The following is a 21,405-nucleotide window of genomic DNA, read 5'->3' as shown; positions in this document are numbered from 1 at the left end:
CGTGAGAACTAAGACAGCTAATAAGCACAGATAGTACAAAGGGATGGCTTCCCAATTTGAAAAAGAAAAAAAACGCGAAAGAACTTTATGGGAAGAACAAGTTGTCACGACGCATACGTTCCCACTGAGAGCACCACACGAAATCTGCGAATATTCTGTGCACTGTCTGCACTTTGTTTTTCGCACAGTGTAGAAATTGCAGGACGTAGGCAAGCTTTGCAGATTTTCGCGTGAGAAAACACTGAAAGTTCCCGACCCATCCCTGCCCGAGTTTCTCGCCTAACAGCTACGGTTTCTGAATCCAGGTGGGCCTCACTGTTGCGAACCTGATGCTGAGGAACCCCTACAGATAGTGTAGGGGGCCACAATCCCAACTGATACCCTCAAAAAGACTCGTACCCCATTGACCCAAACGAATCCTTTGGATTTGTCACACAGGCGCGTTCACACGGCTAAGTTAAAGCTTTATATGTTGGCCTACGCTGGTCGCGTCACATCCTTAAAGGCGGAGCTTCTCCATATATTTTTGATCTTTAGGAGTGCCTCACGAAATACATGATAAGCCTCTAGTTACTTTTGGAAAATGCGGTACGCGCATATTCGGATAAAAGGTGAACTTAAGAGCCTATTTTGTAACGGGTTCATCTAGATTTCATTTCATCTGGCCGTTAGGTCATTGATGGCGAATGAGGTCAGGGGTTGGGAAACAGGCACTGCCAGTCGATGGCGGAAGTGAAAAATTAGCAGTTGCTCAACTTGGTTAAATCGAAGGTTGAGCGATAGCTCTTCGTATTTGTGCTATAGGATTTCCGTTCGTAGGCGCGGAGGCAGCCCTTCGGCTTCAATCCTTGTAAGCTTCGTCTCATTGTTCTGGAGTTTCTCCGCTGGCTTTCTTTGCTTCAGGAACTTGTTTTCTCTACATTTGCTGTGTGATCTTATACCACCGTTAATTTTGTTGCATTGCTAGCTCCTTGAATGACTCCTTGATACAAAGTGATCATGCTATTTTGTCACGTTAGCATACCGGCCTCAGTTATCACTACCGATCGTAGGCGATCACCCGACCAAAGCATAAGCCCCCTTTTTAATCAAGCCGTATGAAAGTACCGGCGTTGCCTCAGAGGGGCGTGACTGACTCAGCATCCAAGAGCACAGGAATGTCCACCTCAAATGAGCAACTTACAGCTCCTTCCAACTTCATGTGGTATTGTTTCTTCACGCAATCCATCGACTTATCAGTGTCATCTGCCAACTACAATCTGAAAGGTGACTCTGAAGGTTTTGCTAGTTCGCATTTTCCTTCGCGCCGGTTCACTTAGGTGTCTCCCATGTTCATGACAGCCCTCTCGATTCATTTGCGATAGAAACCGGAGTGTAGCGCTCAAACCTAACATCGTTGGCATAAGATTTTGCAAAGTCTAGCTTACTGTAATTTATATTGGGTGGATCGAAAAGCGCAGGAATTTAAAAGCAATGTCTTCCTTGCTTGCACGGACAACAAATATGACAGTTTCCGAGTCGCCAAAATAAATTTAGACAGGCCCCATTAGCCCCGTAAACTTCCAATTAAACAGTAAACTTTGCGTTGTCCTGCCTTGCCCTGTACCGAAGTGCCGGATTCTCTCTTTTCACGACAAGTAACGGTCCCAACGCAAGTCTGCGTCCACCCTTTCATGTTTGCGACCTCCCACTAGCAAATTTTTCGTATGGTCCATACGTCGAGTCTTAAAACCAGGCAAAAGAGGCAGACAAAGCCTCTTGGCGACGCGAGCCCACGCTGCCTCCACATCGCGGCCTCTTGACGTCACAACGCGGGGCGCACCGTACTCTTCCGCTGCTACCGCCAGGAGGCAATTAGCGATCACTTCTAACGGCGGAAGTCGTCAGCCCCACCCCTTCCCCCCACTCTCTTCGTTCTCACCCCATTATGCACCCTTTCAACCTAGGCGAGTTTCTTCATGGCAGCTGTTCTCTTTTTTCTATTTCATTTTTCCGTTCTTTTTCTTTTTTCTCTCTTTGTACTTCTTACGAACTCAGCCGAGTCTACATCCGTTCGTCTCTCGCTCCGTGCAGCGGTTTCCTTCATCAGAAGAACTGCTCGATTACGGCAGCAATTTTGGACGTGCTCGGGGAAAACGAACTTGATGCTACTTTTGTTCCTTTTTCAGTAGTTACTTCCTTCAATTTCTTGTACGCAAGCAATTTTTACTTCAAGCTAAATTACGAGGCAGTGTGGAAACGGCAAGCCACGGCGGTGCGTGAAACCTTTCGTGTTTCTCAACTGTACTTGTTAAGAGCTCTATGTCGCAGAGGAAACCTAACAGCACTGAACGGCCCATGGCTTCCAGTGTCACCTTCGACTACTGCTGACAACATTTTTCGTAAGCCAACGCATATTACAAGGATGCAAGAATAAGCGGAGGTCAGTAGTGATCCCTTGGGGTAACGGAATGAATTCTAACAGTAGGGCAGAATAATATAGTGGGGAGACAAAATTTATGCAGATTAGGAATTTGTTCCACAGCTGGCACTAGGCAGGACTAACGGAAGATAATTTAGGGAGCTATTTGCCTTGCAGAGAGCGGCAGCTGTGCTGAAGAAGATGGCTTTGATGGTGAGTGGGTGATGCTGGTAGGAGGCTTCGGTAACGATCATAAGACGGTAGACTATATTAGTCGAAGGAAAAACGCCATCTTATATTAAAAATATGAAATCATAAGGAGATACAGAAATATTGTGCACCATAATATCCCTTACTGACCCTTGGGTCGAAGTCACATCTGGTGTTTATCAGGGCTCAGTTTTAGGGTCGCTATTATTTTTAGCTTTTATTATCGATATTCTTGCCGGGTATCTATACGTTTATTCGTTTGGCAATGACTGCGTCGTTAACTAATCATTTTAAAAATGCATGGAAGCTATCTGTTACAGACTGACCTCAAAGACATTGTGTCAAGGTTGCGAGAAGTCTAAAATGGAACTAAATGCAAAACAAAAAACAAAAACGAAAGAATGTGCCAATATGTCCTTCCCGAAAGTAACCAAAACTAGAAGGCAGTTATTTTTTGAACGCTTTTAAATTATTGTTCTTTGAATGCCCATGTGAATGATGCACTTGCAACTCAGTCGAAAAAATAATCTGGAGAAAAATTTCAGTTGTCCCAGCAGAATTTCTATGCTGTGTCTGTTGTGCCAGTAGAACTTTCCGTAGTATCGTCATAATTTTTGTAGTCATAACAGAAAAGTAACAGAACTCCAGAATACATAGCCACTACAGAAATACAAAATGTACTGCAGAAAAAAACGTTGTGACAAAACTACAAGATATTTTTTTCGTAACTTCTAGACGGTTCTGCACTTTTTTTTTTTTTTTTCTGCTGAGAAAGGCTGCCAAAGCGCGAAATTTTATCTAAAAACACTGCTTATATTTTATTTTTTTCGACCGATCCTGGAGTACGGTTATTCTGTGCGAAACTATGACCAGAAAACCTTAATTTACCAAAGCTAAAGTATTCAAATTAGAGCGACAAGATTTGTTTTAGGGCGGTAAAGGCAAAAGGAGAGATGCATGCTAAAATGAAAAATGAACTAGAGTGGGAAGAGCTCTCCTCTCGCCGAAAAACATTGCGCTTGATTTTGTTATTTCGGATACATAACAACATAATCAGAAAACCCGCCCCATATATATATTAAAAACCAATCCACGACTTTAATATACGAGGATACTGGATTATAGAATGAGCCTTTTTAGTAATTTATTTTTTCTTGATCTGTAATACAGTGGAATCGATTGTCTTTTAACCAAGTGCTCTTCAAGTGAAGATCTTTCTCTCTTTTTTACTCATATTTTTTCCTCCCCCCTGATTACACGCCCTCAAGCAAAAGGTTCTCGATAAAGAAGCAATAAAGAATAAACAAGGTGCCAGAAATTTGCACATGCCCTACTCTGAAGCAGCTGTAGCCTTTCGGAAGAGATTCCGATCAAGTTATGACTATTTACATCCTTCGTGACCCAGCGGAAACAAAAAACTATATATATATATATATATATATATATATATATATATATATATATATATATATATATATATATATATATATATATATATATATATATATATATATATATCGTAAAATCGCGCATGACGCTTGGTCTCTGTACTTATACACCATTCTGCATTTGATTCGTAACCGGGTTATGTGCGATGGATCAAATCACGTGTGTGGCCACGCGGAGACGTGTTCACGCTAAGTGGGACTGACTTCGTACCTGAAAAGCATACGTTGTTTGGGAGTAGCTAAACACCCTAAAAAATGTCGACAGTTTGTTTTATAGTGTTAACGTCCCAAAATGACTCAGGCTGTGACGGACGCTATAATAGAAGAGGTCGACGTTTTGACCGCCTGGGGTTCTTCTCTGGCATGCACTAACATCACGCAGCCTTGATTTTGGCCTCCCTCGAAAAACGGATCGCGCCTCCTTGGGTTCGTAGCCGCGGTGGGCAAAAAATGCGGAAAGGTCGCACCGCAATGTTTTCGTTTGTCACATTTTTGGACCAACAGGAAGTGCATCCTGAAAAAATAATAGTCCCGATATCTGAAGGGAAACACATCGATTTTAATGTTAGACTCAAGGACAAACTCACCTGCCTTTAGGGAAACGAGGATCGTATAGTAAATACACAAGCTGTGCAGAATAAGGGAACAGTAATAGGCTGAGTTATTATATCAGCAAGACCAACTCGAAACGAACTACACGACCGTGTCAGAAATACGACTAAGTAGTTCTGTCGTAACATGAGGTTTTTCTGTATGTTCTGTGATATTTTTGAGGGGTACTTTTCTGCCGTCTGTAGTTCTGTAGCACTTTCCTGTTGTAACTATGCAAAATTCTGATGTTACTACAAATATTTTGTTGTCACGGCAAATTCACTGACAAAACCCGCACAGAAATATTGCTGTGACAACACAAAATGTTTTGAGTTGTTTTTTTTTTTTTTTTTCGAGATGAGAAGAAAGCAATAAAAATTAAAGCTAGCGACATGTATGCACGCGAACGGGAACGTCAAGGTTTCGGGTCGGTCGGAGAGAGCGTGTAACCTAACTGAAGTTGTGTGTTATTCTAAAAATATTCAGTAAGCCCGATTTTTATATCAAGTTCGCGCATTCCGTTTTTGCATACTTCCTCGCTAGCGCCGGCTTGTAACGGCGCTAAACTAGGTAGACACATATTTGCATGTCTAAAGAAGAACTAGAACCCTTAAAGAGAAAGAGCAGCAAATGTCACTACGTAAAATCCAAAGCTCAGGCGTCGAATTACGCATCTTACGCGGTGGCGCATTCATTTCCTTGTCTTTCGGTGTGCTCATCAATGCAAACAAATGCAAACAGGCCTACCAAAGCTGATTATTCCTACCCGACGTAAGGAAATCTGCATTTCTTGAAACGCATAATAAAGTGAACATTTCCAACATAATACTGGCGTCGTCTTGCAGCACGAATTAAGTCGCTGTAAGGAATCGGGAAACATCTTTCTTGGCTTTGTTTCGATAGCATTTACACACTTTTTCATGCAGCACCCGAAAGGGATCAGAAGTTCTGTACCGGTGATGTTTTTTGGCCTTATAGATGTCAGCGTGACTACGTTGGACCCAAGGTGGAAAAGACGAAAGTGGAAGAAAGATTACTTGCTTCGATCTGGAGCTGACAGCATGCTGAAGTGGCGATCGCTGAGAATTTAATGGAAGCATAAAGTGTCAAAGGTGTCGAAATGAGAGCGGAAGCCCAACATAGGAGACATTTGATGTGTAGAAACAAGAGTTAACAAAGCATCACAAGATTGCACGAAAGTTGGCCATTTGAGGAGAGAGTTTAGGAGAGCAAAAGATATCGAGACGACAGCTACCAGTTCCTGACAATGTGATAGACCACTACATCTGCAAATGAAATCTTACATTTCTCTCATTGTTAGACATTCAGTTCCAATAAAACACAATTAACCCAGGACAGTAGGCTGAGTCATGCTGACACCTGATTTCCACTGAGATATTTCCTTTCGTTATGCAGGTACGACCTGATGAACTACCAGCAGCTGGGCGAGCACCACTACGACTATGTCCAGGTGGGCTCGTGGGTCAACGGAGAGCTGACCATGACGGGCAACGTCCAGTGGCACCACGCGCAGCCAAAGACGCCGCCCGTGTCCATCTGCTCGCTTCCTTGCGAGAAGGGAAAGGTCAAGGTAGGTGGCAACCGCCTGCCAGGCGGAACTGTGCGTTTTTACACCCAGCTGTTTCAGTATTAAAGAAAAATGCGCAAATTCAAATGTGGAAAAAAAACTGGCTTGTTATGGAGCATGGATTGCCTATATAGCCTTCTTGTGCTATCACAAGTAGAATACAGTACAAAAAAAATGAACTATACAAGGCAACGCACAGATTACTCAACTTACGCTCTAAACAAAAATTTAAAGAGCAATGCAGGATCTGCATTGGAGTAATGCGAAAGCATGGATACTGCTGTTGGTTGCTTCTGGTTGCTTCTAGTTGCTTAATTCACTTCTTGTTTACCTATTTTAGTCTTTGATACTTTCAAATTGCGTACCAATCCTTTCCTATGCCGTTTTTCGGTTCTACTTCCGATTGCGTGACGTCACGTCATCTACGTCACATTAATTCACTTCTTGTTTACCCATTTTAGTCTTCGGTACTTTCAAATTGCGCGCCAGTTCCTTCCTATGTCCTTTTTCGGACATAGGAAGGGACTCAAGCCCCAAGGGGCCGTGAAAGTATACAGGTAGTCGAGAACCCGAGAATTAGGTCAGCTTCCAGCACTGATATTAGAGTTCAGCCCCAGCGCGCCTCTCCAGCCAACGAACGCTTCGTCGTCGTTGCCGAGGACCGTTCAGAATAAGACGCTAAGAACTTCCAATAAAAAGGAAGAAAGCGAGTTTTCGAAGACATCGACATGAGGACAAAGAGAATTAAACAGCTTCTGCATTCTGCCCACAGAGAAGTGAGAATGCAGAAGCGGAGAGACTTGAAATGGTCTGAATTCCCTCTTCCGAGCAATTCGCAGTGGAACGCACTCCAAGATGTCAGAGCATATAATGTGGAGGAGTTTGCAGTTCAAGAATATATTTGCCCTGACCCGACAGCAGTTAAGAGAAGGAAGGTGTGGTGAGTTACTTTGTGTACGGCGAGAGCTGGACGTCGTGCAGGAAACGAAGATGTCGAGGCCGACATCCACCACTTGCTGTGGGACTGCCCAGCACTCAAGCCAACACGATTCCGGCACCTGAGAATAGCTGGCCTTTCAGCAACCAATCCTGCCTCATACGTCACTTGGACGCAGGGACCTCATCATCGCTCACTTCTGGACTTCATAAAATCAGCCAACCTTTTTCCATTCATTTAATCATTTATTCATCCTTCATCTCATAACCTACTGATGCCCTGAGGCAATAAATATCGACTTAAAAAAAAAAAAAAAAAAAGCGATCTTGAAATATGCATAAAAACTATTGCTGTACTCTTTCTACTTCGTCATAGTTCGATTTGCAGGTGCCGTTCTAAACACCTGACACGTATTTTAAGAACATACGGACAAGTACAGCTTTAAGAAAGAAAACAGAGTACGGAACGAAAGCTTGCTGATGAGTGTACGCATAGCTCGCTGAGCAATGCGCTTAGTATGAGAGAAGAAGGTGAGGGTCGAAAGGTACACCGAGGTCAATAATTTTATCAACATTAGATAAGGCCATAGAATTCACAAAATAAGGGCAAATAAGGCTATGCGTTTTACGAGTTAATGAGACCACCTTAGACGGAGTTCCCCCCGAGGGAGAAAGCACAGCCACGCCGCGCAGGCAAGAAAAATGACCGCTCCCCGGCTGTGTACGGGTCAGAAAATCGGCGCGCGACATGGACGTGGCTCGCTATGCGACACCTCCCCCCTACAAAAAAGAGTGCCCCACTCGGTCACAATCACCTATACAGATCAACCGCAATGAAATTATGTGAACAATTCGATAAGTACAATGTTTAAAGATGAAATTAGGCCCGCTGGACAGGACAGCACAACAATACCAAAACTGAATAAAACATACGCAGTGCCGAAGAAAGGAGAAAATATAAATGTCAGGTGAAACAGATTACAACCCGGAAGGTAGAGAAGAACACTTACACGCGTTAAATTATTGGCATATCAGTCAAAATGTTACAGGGCACACTCAAAATGTCCACTTGCACGTATTCACACGAAACACAAAAACTTTAGGGGGTCACGGCGGATTAATCCACACTTTCGTCGGCACTGTAGTACACCTCGATCTCTTTGTCGTTGTCGGTCCTTACTGTTTTGGGTTCGGTGCGAGTTCCCGTGTGTCTACACTGAAGTCTCGACTTGTGGCTGCCTTAGTCGCACTGTTATTGGAAGTTCCGAGATTACTGTTCTTCGCGGTAGAGGCCGCTGCACGTTTCGGAGACACGAACACTGCGCTCAAACGCATGCACCCCTTTTACTACTCTTCGCTGACTCGTCGTCGGTGTCCTCATCGGGAGCAAAATGATCGTGGCTTCTGACGCTCGGCGTCGACGAAGTCCCGCGGTGAGAGACGTACGGATTCTTGTTCTGCTTGCCCTCTGGTTGAGGTACGATTTCGCGCTCCTGACGAAGTCGCTGTACCATTTCGGGAGCGTTCACTGCTCCTTCATCAACTTGAAACCCGCTTGGTTTGCCTGATGGGGCTTCTGGTGTGTGGCAATCAGGGCAAGAGAGCACGTATCTCGTGACAGAAGTAGCGCCTGCTTACTTTCTTCCATGTATGCCTGACTCCGAGGTGGCCTGCCGTTAAATCATCATGGCAAGTTTTCACTACCAGGGGTCACATACACTCTGGGAGTACTACTGCACTGTAGTGCTCTTGGAGCTCTTTTCTCCACCTGTGCAGTACACCGTTAATCACCAGAAAGCACCGTGCCGTTTTTTTTTTTTTTTTCTGACTACGGGCGCCTCAGGGTTCTCAAGGTGCTTTATCACCTTTCTCTTCCAAGGGTCTTCCCTCTGCTTCCTGCCTACATCCACGCGACCTAGCACAAGCAGCGGTGCAAAGTTGTCTTCACTAACCGGTGCCGGTTCGCGTGGCAGGCGAAAAGGCATGTGCCCGTTTCTTTTCTTTCTTTTTGCAGCAGGAAGCTTTTCGGTCTCGGCCATTTTCCTCTGTCGTCAGTTAAGTGTGTCACGGGTGGTCGAGTTATTTTTTCTGACTGGGACTGCCAGGGGCTGTTCCATGCGCGGCGCGCGCAAGGATCGGCCGGGCTGACCACCTCGGCCCGGCCGTCCCCGTTTCCAGGGTTGAAAGCCTGCTCGCCGCGCACATTTCTCTGCTTGTAGTCCTCGTCGCTGGCGACAGTTTGGAGCTATGTGACCGCTTCGGTTACAGTAGTGGCATCGCGGCCGTTCATCGTCGTCCCGTGCCGTTCTCTGGGGCCATGGCGCGCGCCTACGAAACATTTTCTCTTCCATTGCCTTTAGGCGTCTGGACAATGATTCTAGGGAGGTGGCGATCGCCTTGAAAGCTTGCTCACCTGCGAGCCTTTCTTGTTGACCATGGGATGCAGCAGTGTAGGTGGGGCTGCCCAGATCCCAGCGCAGTCGACGGACGAGGCTCGTTGTTAGCGTTTCCAGCTGTTGGCAAGATGTTCGAATTGCAAACACAGGGTCCTCTTGTCAAGTAGGTGGTGTTTGCTGGGGCGACCGGCAGCACCCGGGAAGTCAAACCCATCAGCGCGGCCTGACTGAGGCGTTGCAGTGTCTGCAGGAAGTCGGCGCAGCTGGACGGATTGGATATTATCATCTTCTCCATTGTCGCCGGTTGCAGGCCCCGCAGCAGATGACGCAATTTGTCTTCCTCTGGCATTTTGGAGTCGACTCTGGCGCACAGCTGCAGCACATCATAGAAGTATTGCTCCGGACACTCCGACGGCAGGTATACTCGATTCTGTAGCCGAAGGTGAGCGATTTCCGATGCGTGGCGGCTGCTGAAGCAGGTCTTGAGCTTCGCCACCCAATCACTCCACGAAATTGGCGCACCGGTAAGCAGTTCTGTGGTATACCACTTCTTCGCGTCGCCATCGAGAGCAAGGTACAAAACCTTCACCTTCGTGTCGTCGTCCCAAGCGTTCAACGATGAGACGTGCTCGTAGCAGGTCAGCCATTCCGCCACGGACTCCTCAGGGGTTCCCTTAAAAAGAGGAGGGGGGGGGGGGGGGGGGGGGGGGGGGGGGGGTGGACAGCCTCAGTTGAAAGCTCATCATCGTAGCGAAGTCAGTTGTCGCCTGCATGTCCGGATCACTCCTGAGATGGGGGCGCATCTCCAGTAGAGCGGGGTCGTCGTTACCACGCACCTTCCACCGCTTGTAACGAAGTGTTCGTAAGTTTGACTTCCGGGACGGCACAACGGCTCCGCCGCATTGAAGAAAGAGAGCAGGCGATTCCGATTGATGACATAAGTTAACTTAATTTAATAAAGATGAGCACGAACATTAATTAAAGCGAATCAAGTGGTACCAATTAAATAACAAACTCAGACTAACAACAAATCAGACACACGCGACATCTTGAGCAGGGGTCCAGAGCAGCAGCCCGTATGGTCGCCGTCCTCCTTCACGTGCCGCCAAAACCCCCCTGCACAACGTTTTTCGGGATTCTCGAGGCAGTATTTGTTACCAGAAGAAAATGCGCTTATCGGAGCCAATGAGAAGACTTTCTTTGAAACTGTGGAACCAATAGGATGCCGGTGCCCACGAGGTTGTTTCCTCGCGAGCACCGCGTGAATTTCAAGAAGACGCGGCGCATCTCCGCCTGGCACACAAATACACAAAAGGTAAACTAAAAACACACGGGCAGCAAAGCCACAGGCGGTGCAGAACACAAGGCTCCGTCCGCTCTCTCAGCCGTCGCCCCCAAGCCCTCAGGTGTCTTAATGTCAACCGGTGGGGAACGGCGTGGATCGCGAAGAATATCCCCGAAGAGAGGTCAAGGGAGGCCGCACCACGCCCCGGCGTGAGCAAAGCCATCCGTATAATGGCGCGCACCCCCGAGGGAGAAAGCACTGCCACGCCGCGCAGGTATGAAAAAAGACTGCTCCCCGGCTGTGTACGGGTCAGAAAATCGGCGCGCGACATAGACGTAGATCGCTATGCGACAATACACTGCCCGCTGCCGCTCAACGACGCGGCAGACCTGCTTTCACCGCCGCCAGCATCTGCGCCCGCACCAGCATCGCTCTCGTATACGGCTGTATCCTCAGGGCACTCCACAGTTGACCCCGGCCAGCTTCCTGTCACTCCTGCCAAGCGTATCCGACCCGGCTACTCTCCTACACGTATCATCTATGACACAGGAAGCGCAGCCTCAGCTGTCCCGTTCTCCTGCGCTGTCACTTACACTCCAAATATCATTGACAAACTTTGCAGTCATTCAAGTGCTGGCATGCGATTCGTGTGAGGCAGCAGCACCGGACTTCAGCATGTACCTCAAGGTTTCGCACCAAGCGTGCTGCTCGTCGTCTTCAATCGCCCTCTACCGCGATGGCGCATCAATGGGCTCCGCAGCCACCTCGCTCGAACACCACGCGCCATGCGACGCATCATCTCTGGTTAGTGTCACAAAGCATATGACCACTCATTTTGCTTTTGTTATTCACTTCCCGCTTTTTTAAGCCCCATTCAGGCGGCAACAACATGTCGTCAGCTTGTGCCTATCGCAAGTGGCCCGTGTGTACGTACATCACAGCCCACAGTCGCTGTCATCATCACGGCTAATTTCTGTCTCGAGGGCTGCAAGCTTAGGACTGTCAATAGCTCTTCGTCACGTTCGCTCCCCAAAGCTGGCTCGCCGCAGTGCTTTGCAGTCTCTATTCGGCCAGTTCGTTGTGAACACAACGCTTCCCCTTCAGCGCCGTCACATGAGCCACTGACACTCTGGTGAACCTACTGCAACTAGTCCGCCCCATTCAAATCATTCTTGGTCAGCCGACCTTCGCAGCAGGCGGAAGCCACTCAGCATACCAAACTTCCATGAGAGACACAGCCTGCCCAATTGCTTCAGATCTTGGATGCGCGCGCAGCGTCCTAACGTTTCCAGTCAACTTCAGTTCTGACAAGCAGAGGATTCAAGGTGCTTCCGCAAGCTCCTCAACAGACCCGCCTCCTCTACTGCTACGTTTTACTCACCGCGACCCCCTGAACAGTCATTGAATAAACCTGCTTGCCTCTTGGACTACGAATTGGAGATGAACATGTACAAATGTGTACAGCTTTCTTCCTAGTTTTTACAGTAGTGTCGTTTACTTAGACTGCGAGTTTTTTTGTGTGTTTTGACTAATCGTCTAGGGGAGGGGCCCTGTAGCGACTCGCGTAGCATCACGCGTCCGCCCAACGCCCAAAGACGAAGTGGATCCTACAGGCGCCTGAAAGGAAGAGGCACGTGCCGAAAGAGAAGGAAGCAGTGCCGCCAAGACAGCCTCGGAACGCCCTCGACTCGGCCGTACGGTACTGCCGCCGCCTTTTCAGCTTCTCCTCAAATAAATGCGGCCGCGGTCGCCCCTGTCTTGCGACCTCCACAACGCTACAGCGTTAATGGCTTCTGTCAGCCGGCACCCCTTCTTTCTGTAATCTCTACCCATTTAATTACCAATCCCTTAATTTGTGCCTCTAATATCTCGCACATTGTTATTAGCATACATAGGCCTAAGCTACCACTTAATCCGGCTACCAGCCGTAAGCGACCACCTGACTAGATATAAATCCCCGCTTTAACCAAGCTGCACCAACTTTCCCGCATCACCTAAGAGAAGCGCGCCTGACTAGGCCTCAAATAGACCTGGAAGGTTAAATCCTGTCCCACCCTCTCACCTGAGGTGAGCATTTCGGGTTGCCAGCTCCTTTCAACATTGTGACAGCATGTGGTATCATTACATCACACAACCCAGCGACTCGTCCATGTCACCTGCCGTCTATACCACCTGACAAGCCATGCCTGCGATCTTTTGCCCGGCGGATTTTCTTCAGAACGGGGCCGCTAACACCGTCGCGTTGAAAACGCCAGCGAACTGCACAGCAGCTTTCGTCGCGCAGTGCTACGGGTGAGGACGCTCAGGTGTCGAGAGGCTCGACATCGGCGTACGCATGCGAGACCGAGTTGTTCTCGCTGCCACGAGAGAAGCCGATCGCAGCATGGTGCGGCACGAGTGGCGTCGGAAACAGCGCAGTGAGGACGAACCTTCACCTGCCGTCTCTGACAAAATCCGTGCAGGAGGGCGCGCCATCGGCTCCCGCCGATTGTTTAACTAGACCGTTGTCTAGCTAAAATGCGTGTTCTGTTAGTGTACCTCCTGCCTTTTAAATAATTTAACCTTTCGGTAAAGAACGACGGCGTTATCGTTCCTTCATACCGCAGTGGCTTGAAGATAGTCACCAGGTGGCTGTGTTCCAGGGTTCTTAGAGCCCGCTGAAATCATGGTCGCAGGATGGATACCGGCAGCAGCGGCCGCGTACCGATCGATCCGGTATGCAGAAACACCCGTGTAGCTGATATGTATTGGCTCACGCTAAAGAACCCTCTCCCCTTCTCTCATTGGAATTAATGCAAAGCCTCCCCCCTCTTCACTACTGCGTGTTTTACTATCCGAAGTCTTGCATCGGCACGTAAAAGGCCATTAATCCCAGCGTGTATGTCGTCAGTTTTGGCACACCTCTTCTCCTTTCGTCTAAAATCTTCATGCCAATGACGTCCGACCTCATTTCACGGCCGAGTGCTTTGACCTCTCCATCCCTTACACCGAGGAGCCGACTCCATCCGCGCCTTAACGCTGCGCTCCTAACGCCGGACCTGTCACAACCTGTTGGCGACTGTCCACGGCTTGCACCGATGGCTGCTTTCTACAGGCGTGGGAGGGATAAGAGCTAGAAAAGATCGGCGGAGGGCTGCACTTGAAAGATCCTCCTAGAAACGAAGGAAGATGTACAGAAGCGTGCCGAGGCTAAAACTATAGCTCCCAAGAAGCTCCCTCTACGAAAGGCTGTCTGGGGCTCCTGGAGAGTGGCGGAAGTCTTCCCCAGCGAACGAATAAAAAAGAAGTGGGCTCCTCCTCCTTTTCCCCAAGGTACCGCGTGGCCGAAAACCGTGTTGCGCAGCCGGGGCACGTGGAAGCCAGTGGAATGATCCCGGGAGACACTAAGGCGGCCAGCAAATAACAATCGCCTCTGCAACGAGTTCCCACTCGACCAACTTCGTGCGACCCAAATCCTAGAGATTGAGGAGCGGGGCCACGCATTAGTCTCTTTACTTGGTTACTTTTGTTTACTTTTCTGCTGACTGTAATCATTACCGGATATCGGAACGAGAAAAGGGTGCTGTCGGTGGGGAGAGGAGTGAGGGGTTACGCGTGTGGACATGTGGGTGACACCGTCTATGGGTGCCAAAAGTCAAGAACGTCCGCCTGGCAGAAGCACCGCGAATAGATATGTGACTACTCCTGGAGGCTCAACCGTCTTCCTAAAGGTTTTGAAAACGCGCACCGAAGAGGCCGGAAAGGATTTATTGGAGCTCTTCTTCAGTAACATCATCCTTGAAGTATGTGCCACAGTGGACGGTAAATGAAAACATGTTTTGGAGGACAGCCTCTCTGTACATCAGGGTTTAGTTACCAAAAAAAAACCTATATTACTAATACACTTTCCACATCCATTTTATTTGAATCAATAGAACTGGGACCCAACATATTGTACCTGAAATGTTCTTCCGCTTTCCTTTCTTCTGCTTTTAGATGTGGGCAGTTTCTGGGATCCACGCTGCTAAGAAACTAAGTGAAGCTTCATGAGGCTAGCACAAATCTTATCGTTCCTCTTCGGTTTTATGTCCACGGGTTTTGTACTGCGAGTTAAATCCCTGCACCCGTCATGCAGCTAGACTTAACGATGTTTAACCTAGATATTGTGAAGCCAGTAAGTGAACTAGTTGCTCGACAATTGGACACAATGCCTTGGTTTAGAACGTAGGCTGCTCTCGGAACAAAGCCCTTTCCTTATTTCGCATGAGCGCGAGAAACTTGAGAAACAAGCACGTGTCAATCGATGCATACCTATCTCAGCTGGAATGTCGCTTTGACATTTTAGCATTCACAGAAACATGGTATACATGTAGTGTGGATGTACACACATTTAAAAAATACATTCATGTTTCGATTGACCGAAAATATAAGCGAAAAGGTGGCGTAACTTTATATATTCGAGAGAACAATGTCAGCGAACGATTATTAGAAATGACTGGTATATATAAAGACTTTGAGTTTGTGGTTATTCTGCATAAGAATTTTCTTATTCTTGCTGCTAACCGACCGCTTCTTGGTACACTATCTCCTCTTATCAAATATATTAATTCACTAATAGAATTAGCGAATGCTCGCAAATTGAACGTAGTAATAATTGTCGATTTTATTGTGGACCTGTTTTCTGTGGCACTGCCTAAGGTCGACTTGGGGGAAACTATGCAAAGTAGTGGGTTTGAAAACCTTATCAAAGAACCCACTCGAATGATAGCAAGTACAGAAACTTTAATCGATTTGTACTTAACAAACTTCCCACGCGTGTCTACCTACTCGGGAGTCCTCGGCTCAGGAATTTGTGGCCACCCTGAAATATTTACGATTTTACCACTAAATGTCCGCTCGCAATCCTCAGCTGGTGCTTCAAGACAAATAACTTATGAGATAATTTCATTATTGAGGTCCAATATTGCAAACTCGAATTGGGCCGAAGTTTATGCATAAACATATTCTTGCGAAGCATATGACTCCTTTTTGAAAACCATGCAAATTTTCTGCTAAGCTGCTTTTCCTAGGACTCTAGTGTTAAATACAAGAAATTACCGTTACCGATGGGTAGCCCGTCGGCTCTATCAATGTATAGAGAACGATGCGGTGTTAAACTTTTTCTGAAAGCACGTGACCCCGTAGGTTTGCAAGAGTTCAAGCATTTTCGAAATAAATTGAACTGAGACTTCAGGAAAGAGAAATCAACCTTTCATATGCGAAAGTTTGGAACTTCAGTCGGCAACAGCTGCAAAGTCTGGAAAGTTTTTAATCAATTAAACACTCCTAGTACAAATGGTGTGTCTCCTCAGTTAGAAATTGATGACCGACGTTCCTCCAATTTAGCACTGGCAAATTTGTTCAATTACCATTTCATAAATGTTGATTTCAGAATGACTATATAAGTTATATTAAAAATAGTATTATTGAAAGGGGTTTTACCGAGGGTGTAACTGGGAATATAGCCCTCTGTAAGCTGCACTTCAAACCGCACAAGAACACAATCCGTCTAGGCACAAACCAGCGAGCTCGAGCAGCGCAGCGGCACTTCGTCGTTCTCTTCCTCGTCTTCGTGATATCCGCTCTTAATTCACTACATTACGTACACTTTGTTTCTTAGACGTGTTTTTGAAGATAAAATCCATGCATTGCTACTTTCGCTCGACAATAGCTCAGCTGCTGGCAATGATAATATCAAGCCTTTTCCCACTAAAGAGGTCGCACACGAAATCGCGCATCCCCCACGCATATATGCAACAAAATTTTGGATTTGATTGATTGATTGATTGATTGATTGATTGATTGATTGATTGATTGATTGATTGATTGATTGATTGATTGATTGATTGATTGATTGATTGATTGATTGATTGATTGATTGATTGATTGATTGATTGATTGACTTTATTAGGAAAAATTGGGGGTTAGAAGTAGTGGGAGAGGATAACCGATGGTCGCTGAGGTTAACAAACTGGATTCCAAGGGAAGGAAAGCGTAGCAGGGGGCGGCAGAAAGTTAGGTGGGCGGATGAGACTAAGAAGTTCGCAGGGGTCAAGTGGATGCAGCTAGCACAGAACCGGGTTAAGTGGAGAAATATGGGAGAGGCCTTCGCCCTGCAGTGGGTATAATCAGGCTGATGATGATGATGATGATGATGATGATGATGATGATGATGATGATGATGATGATGATGATGATGATGATGATGATGATGATGATGAGAAGTAGTGGATTCGGAAAGAGCAATGGTCGGCAGTCCTGGATCCAGGAGTCCGTTGGCCTCAACGCCGGCTCTGGCTCGCTGCACCAGCATGAGCTGATGCTGCGCGTTCGAGTCGGCTAGAAAGTCCTCCCAGTTTTCAGGACTAGGGCTATCTATTTTAGGCATTACAGGGTTAGCCCTACATCCCCAAGTTTTAGCAAAAGCTGTTGTCGTGCTAGTTGGTTATTGTCTACAGAAGCCATGGTAAAATTACGCTAAAAACGCGACATAAAAGAAGGACGCGTAGCACAGGATGAGCGCAAACTATCAACTGATTTATTCAGAATCTGAACCCCTAAATATGGAAAATTCTGCGCATGCGCGCAACGTACATACGCTACAGACCGTGAAACATGTGCCTACCCATCATACCCTAAAAGACGGAGTTCAAAAAAGCTTATTCGTTTTTGTCAGTTGGCCTGTACAAAAACGAATTAGCTTTTTTTTTTTTTTGAAATCTGTCTTTTAGGCTATGATGAGTAGGTACGTGTTTCATGGTCTGTAGCGCATGTACGTTGCGCGCATGCGCAGAATTTTCATATTTAGGGGTTCAGATCCTGAATAAATCAGTTGATAGTTGGCGCTCCTCTGGTGCTACGTGTCCTTTTTTTATGTCGTGATTTTTAACGCCGTTTTGCCATGGCTTCTGCAAGCATCCACATGTTCCGTGGTATAATGTAGCATTGTCTCCGCACCAGACACATTTGATTTTGTATCGTGTTGGCCATACCTTGTGGCAGGGGGCTCTGTGTGAATATGTGTTTGTTTGTAGGCGCCTAAGTGTAGTGGCTTGCTCTCGACTTAATGTGTGATGTGGAAGTGCCTCCGGTATTTTTCCGAAGGCTCTGAAAATTGTCCGTGTAGCTGTCATACACAAAGGTGGCCAGTCTAACGACCTATATTATTACCGACCAATATCAGTGCTGCCAGCTCAGTTCAGTTCAGTCGTTCAGTCGTGTCCGACTCTTCGTGACACTATGGACCATGTCACGCCACGCTTTCCGGTCTCTCACTATCTTCCTAACATCACATAACTTCATCTGCAGTGCCTTGAGGATGCCATCTAACCATCGCGTTCGCTGCCTACCCCTTCTATGGCAACCATCAACCTTTCCCAACATCAAATATTTCTCCAGCGACTCCTCTCTTCTCATCAGATGACCAAAGTAGCTGAGCTTTAACTTTAGAATCAGTGCTGCCACGTTTCTCAAAATTAACAACGCCTACCGTACACAAGGTTTGTCGGCTGTTTCTTGTTTGTTTTTTTTCAGCTAGACATTTAATTTCTGAACAACATTATGGCTTTTAGTAAAGAAAATGCGCTGCGACCGCCCTTGCACAGGTGAAAGATATGGTTCTGCAAAACATTTCAGACCGTCTTTTTACAATTGGTATGTTTCTTAACGACAGGAAAACTTTCGACTGCACAAAACACGGCATACTGTTAGAAAAACTAGCATTATCTAGTATCAGGAGTTCAGCAAATAATCCCATTTGTAGTTATCTTGAGTCTCGCTTTCAGTATGCGTATTTTGAATGGTTTTCATTCTTGCAAAAATGTTATCAAGTCCCAAAGGATCAATTCTAAGCCCATTACTATTTCTCGTTTACATGAATGGCATTGTAGACATTCGCAAGAAAGGTAAAATTATATACGCGGACGACGCAAACGTCTTTCTTTTTTCTTGAAGCAGTCTCAATGGGTCTAAATCAATGGGTCTCTCTAAACCAGCTAGAACTTAGTACCAACAAAACTAAGTTCATCTTTTTCATTCAAAGAGTAAGACAGTGGATTGCAGCATAAACCTCTTTTACGGTGGCTTTCCTTTGCAAATCGTAGACAATCACTCCCTCCTTGGAGTTATCTTTCAGTGCAGTTTGAGCTGGTCACGCCATATACAGAACGTGTCTGTAAGAATAGCTAAATCCATTGGTCTGTTGCACACAGTGAAACTTGTTTTTTACCCTTGAGGCTGAAACAAAAACCAAAATTACTTTTAAATGATTCACTATCACCTGAGCTATTGAGCATTAGTATGGGGAACATGCAGCAACTGCACTGGCGCAGACAGGCTCCATACTCCAGCTTCCGCAGGACTGCCACACAATTCAGGCATGCACATAATATTCCAATACACAGCAATGTTCTGTATATAGCATAGGCTATGTACATATTCTAAAAAGTTAAAGCCGAATAGAACACATTTATGGCTCAATATTACAGCAGAGGTAATTACTTACGTATAACTTCCATCATTATCAACATTCCACGCACTAATTACGGTAAGCAAAATACTGCCCATCTGATCGTGCTCTTATGCAAAGAATATCCAAACATAATTCAAACATCAAAAAGGAGTTGCATAGCCCAAAACTGGGAATTTAAAATGCGGGCTTCTTTCGCTCGCTGCGTGATTACACTACACATTATTAATTTGGCATCTCCGTCATTTTTTTTTAATATAGTACTTATGTATCTTCCAATAAGTTGTACAAATAAGTCCCATTGTTAGTTTGAATAAGCCAAATCTTCTTTCTATTCTTGTTGTATTCTATCCTTCTGCAAACAATACACTCTTGTATCACTGACCCTCATTTGTATGTTTAGCTTGCTTTTCTCTATTTTATGACTCTAATTCTGTCTTGCATTCTTAACACAATCATGTTCTCATTTTATGATCCGAAACTCACTCATTTTGTCTTGCATTTATGACATGTTATAAGTGTTTTTGGATGATTCTTGGGGTTGTCCATTCTACTCTATACATGTGATATATCGTTTGTACCAATAAATACATCACTCTGCTACGCCCTGCTGTGTTAGGACCTGGTCAGGAGACCTTTTCTCTCCTTTAATCCTACCTCGCAGGCAATACCTATATATTCTTAAATAAACATTAAAGAAAAAAGAAAGCTTTTGTGAATTGAATACTACCGCTATGTATCATACTTGAAAGTGCGCTTTAACAGGCTTCCCAACGCGAAACCGCTCACGCCCAGAGTTGAGGGCGCCGAACGCCGCATTTCGCGTTCCTTTCGTCTCTTCATCCGTTCTAATCCGCTCGCCACTCTACTTCTTTCCGCTTTCCGTATCAGCGGCCCACAAGGTAACGGATGCCGCGATGGGTAGCGGGGGTTTTCAAAGGAGACTCTGGTGGCGTTCTGTAGCGCGCGTCATTTATTTATACTCTGCGGGGTCGATAAGGTAGGCGCCGCGGGTCTGCTGTGGCCTCCCCTTGGCGTCATTCTCTTCCTAGGATGGTTTAATGGGAAAACGTATTGCAACCACGGCTTCCGTCAATCTTTTCTTGCTTTTTTTTTTTACTTCCCATCTACTGTACCCCTTTTATCAGCATCTCGCCAGCGGCAAAACAGTGTCGAAAGGTAAAGACCACATAAAGAAAGAAGGTTGCTGATTGAGCTGGCTCGATTGAGCTCTGATGGGCATAGTATAGTGTAGTGCTAAAAGCACGTTGCCGCGTCTGGTAGTGCTCTGAATGGAGAATTTCTTACCCGAAGTTGGGTTACAGCTAGTTTGGTCGGTTGATTGCTTTTCGGGGTAATGACACGAAGATAAGTGAAACCCGGGAGAAGGCTACTATTTGCCATGGTAGCTCTGGTAAACTGGATTGGTCGCGGCCGTGTGACACCAAACCAAGAAAATTGGCAAGGTTTACCTCTGTTAAACCAATTATAGTGTGAAAGCATGGACAGCTGCTCTTTCAGCTCTACATGTGGCACCATCTGGGAGTCGCCGTGTCAAGATGCTCTGTTTTTATCTGTTTTCATTTTTTTTTTTTGCTCCTAAAGGGGCCCCGCGAGGCTTGTCCGGTATGCTTTAGATTAATTACTAACGTCACGCAGATAATGAATCAAAAAGAAATATGGGAATCGGTGCACTAGAACCCGAGTTACTAAGGAATGAATATTACTATACAAGCAAACCAGGAATTGCCCTCAGCTCAATTTTCCCGGTCTTTCGCTTTCCCATTTAACTCTCCCCATCGAAGCAGCCTACGTGGCCACGTCACTACGACGTCGGGGAAGACGGCCTCTCATGGTTTTCTGTTCTCTGTGACATGTTTTTGCTAAATTTGACTATCTTTCTCCCATGGCTAAGACCGTGAGGGCATCTCACAGAAATAGAATTAGGAACAAAGATAACAGGAGCAGGCAGAGAAAGAAACATTTTTTTGTCACCATGCACCCCAAACTATTGTTCTTTTCCCCTGAGCACGCTCCTTGACTGCCGCTTTCTCTCTATCCGCAG

General features: G+C 46.1%; 1 protein-coding gene across 1 annotated transcript in view; it reads left to right on the top strand.

Moving 5' to 3' along the window:
* Positions 1-21,405, top strand: part of LOC146207197 (metabotropic glutamate receptor 5-like) — a 386,410-nt gene that overhangs the window by 336,386 nt on the left and 28,619 nt on the right. Inside the window, exon 9 of the mRNA XM_084608314.1 lies at positions 6,067-6,241. Within this exon, the coding sequence (XP_084464440.1) occupies positions 6,067-6,241 (175 nt within the window). The remainder of the gene's footprint in view (positions 1-6,066; positions 6,242-21,405) is intronic.

The sequence above is a fragment of the Amblyomma maculatum genome, chromosome 1, assembly GCF_055883805.1.
Source record: "Amblyomma maculatum isolate TAMU_Amacu chromosome 1, ASM5588380v1, whole genome shotgun sequence".
NCBI lineage: Eukaryota > Metazoa > Arthropoda > Arachnida > Ixodida > Ixodidae > Amblyomma > Amblyomma maculatum.
Note: the sequence above shows the minus strand (reverse complement) of the source record. Positions and strands in the feature narration are given on the sequence as shown.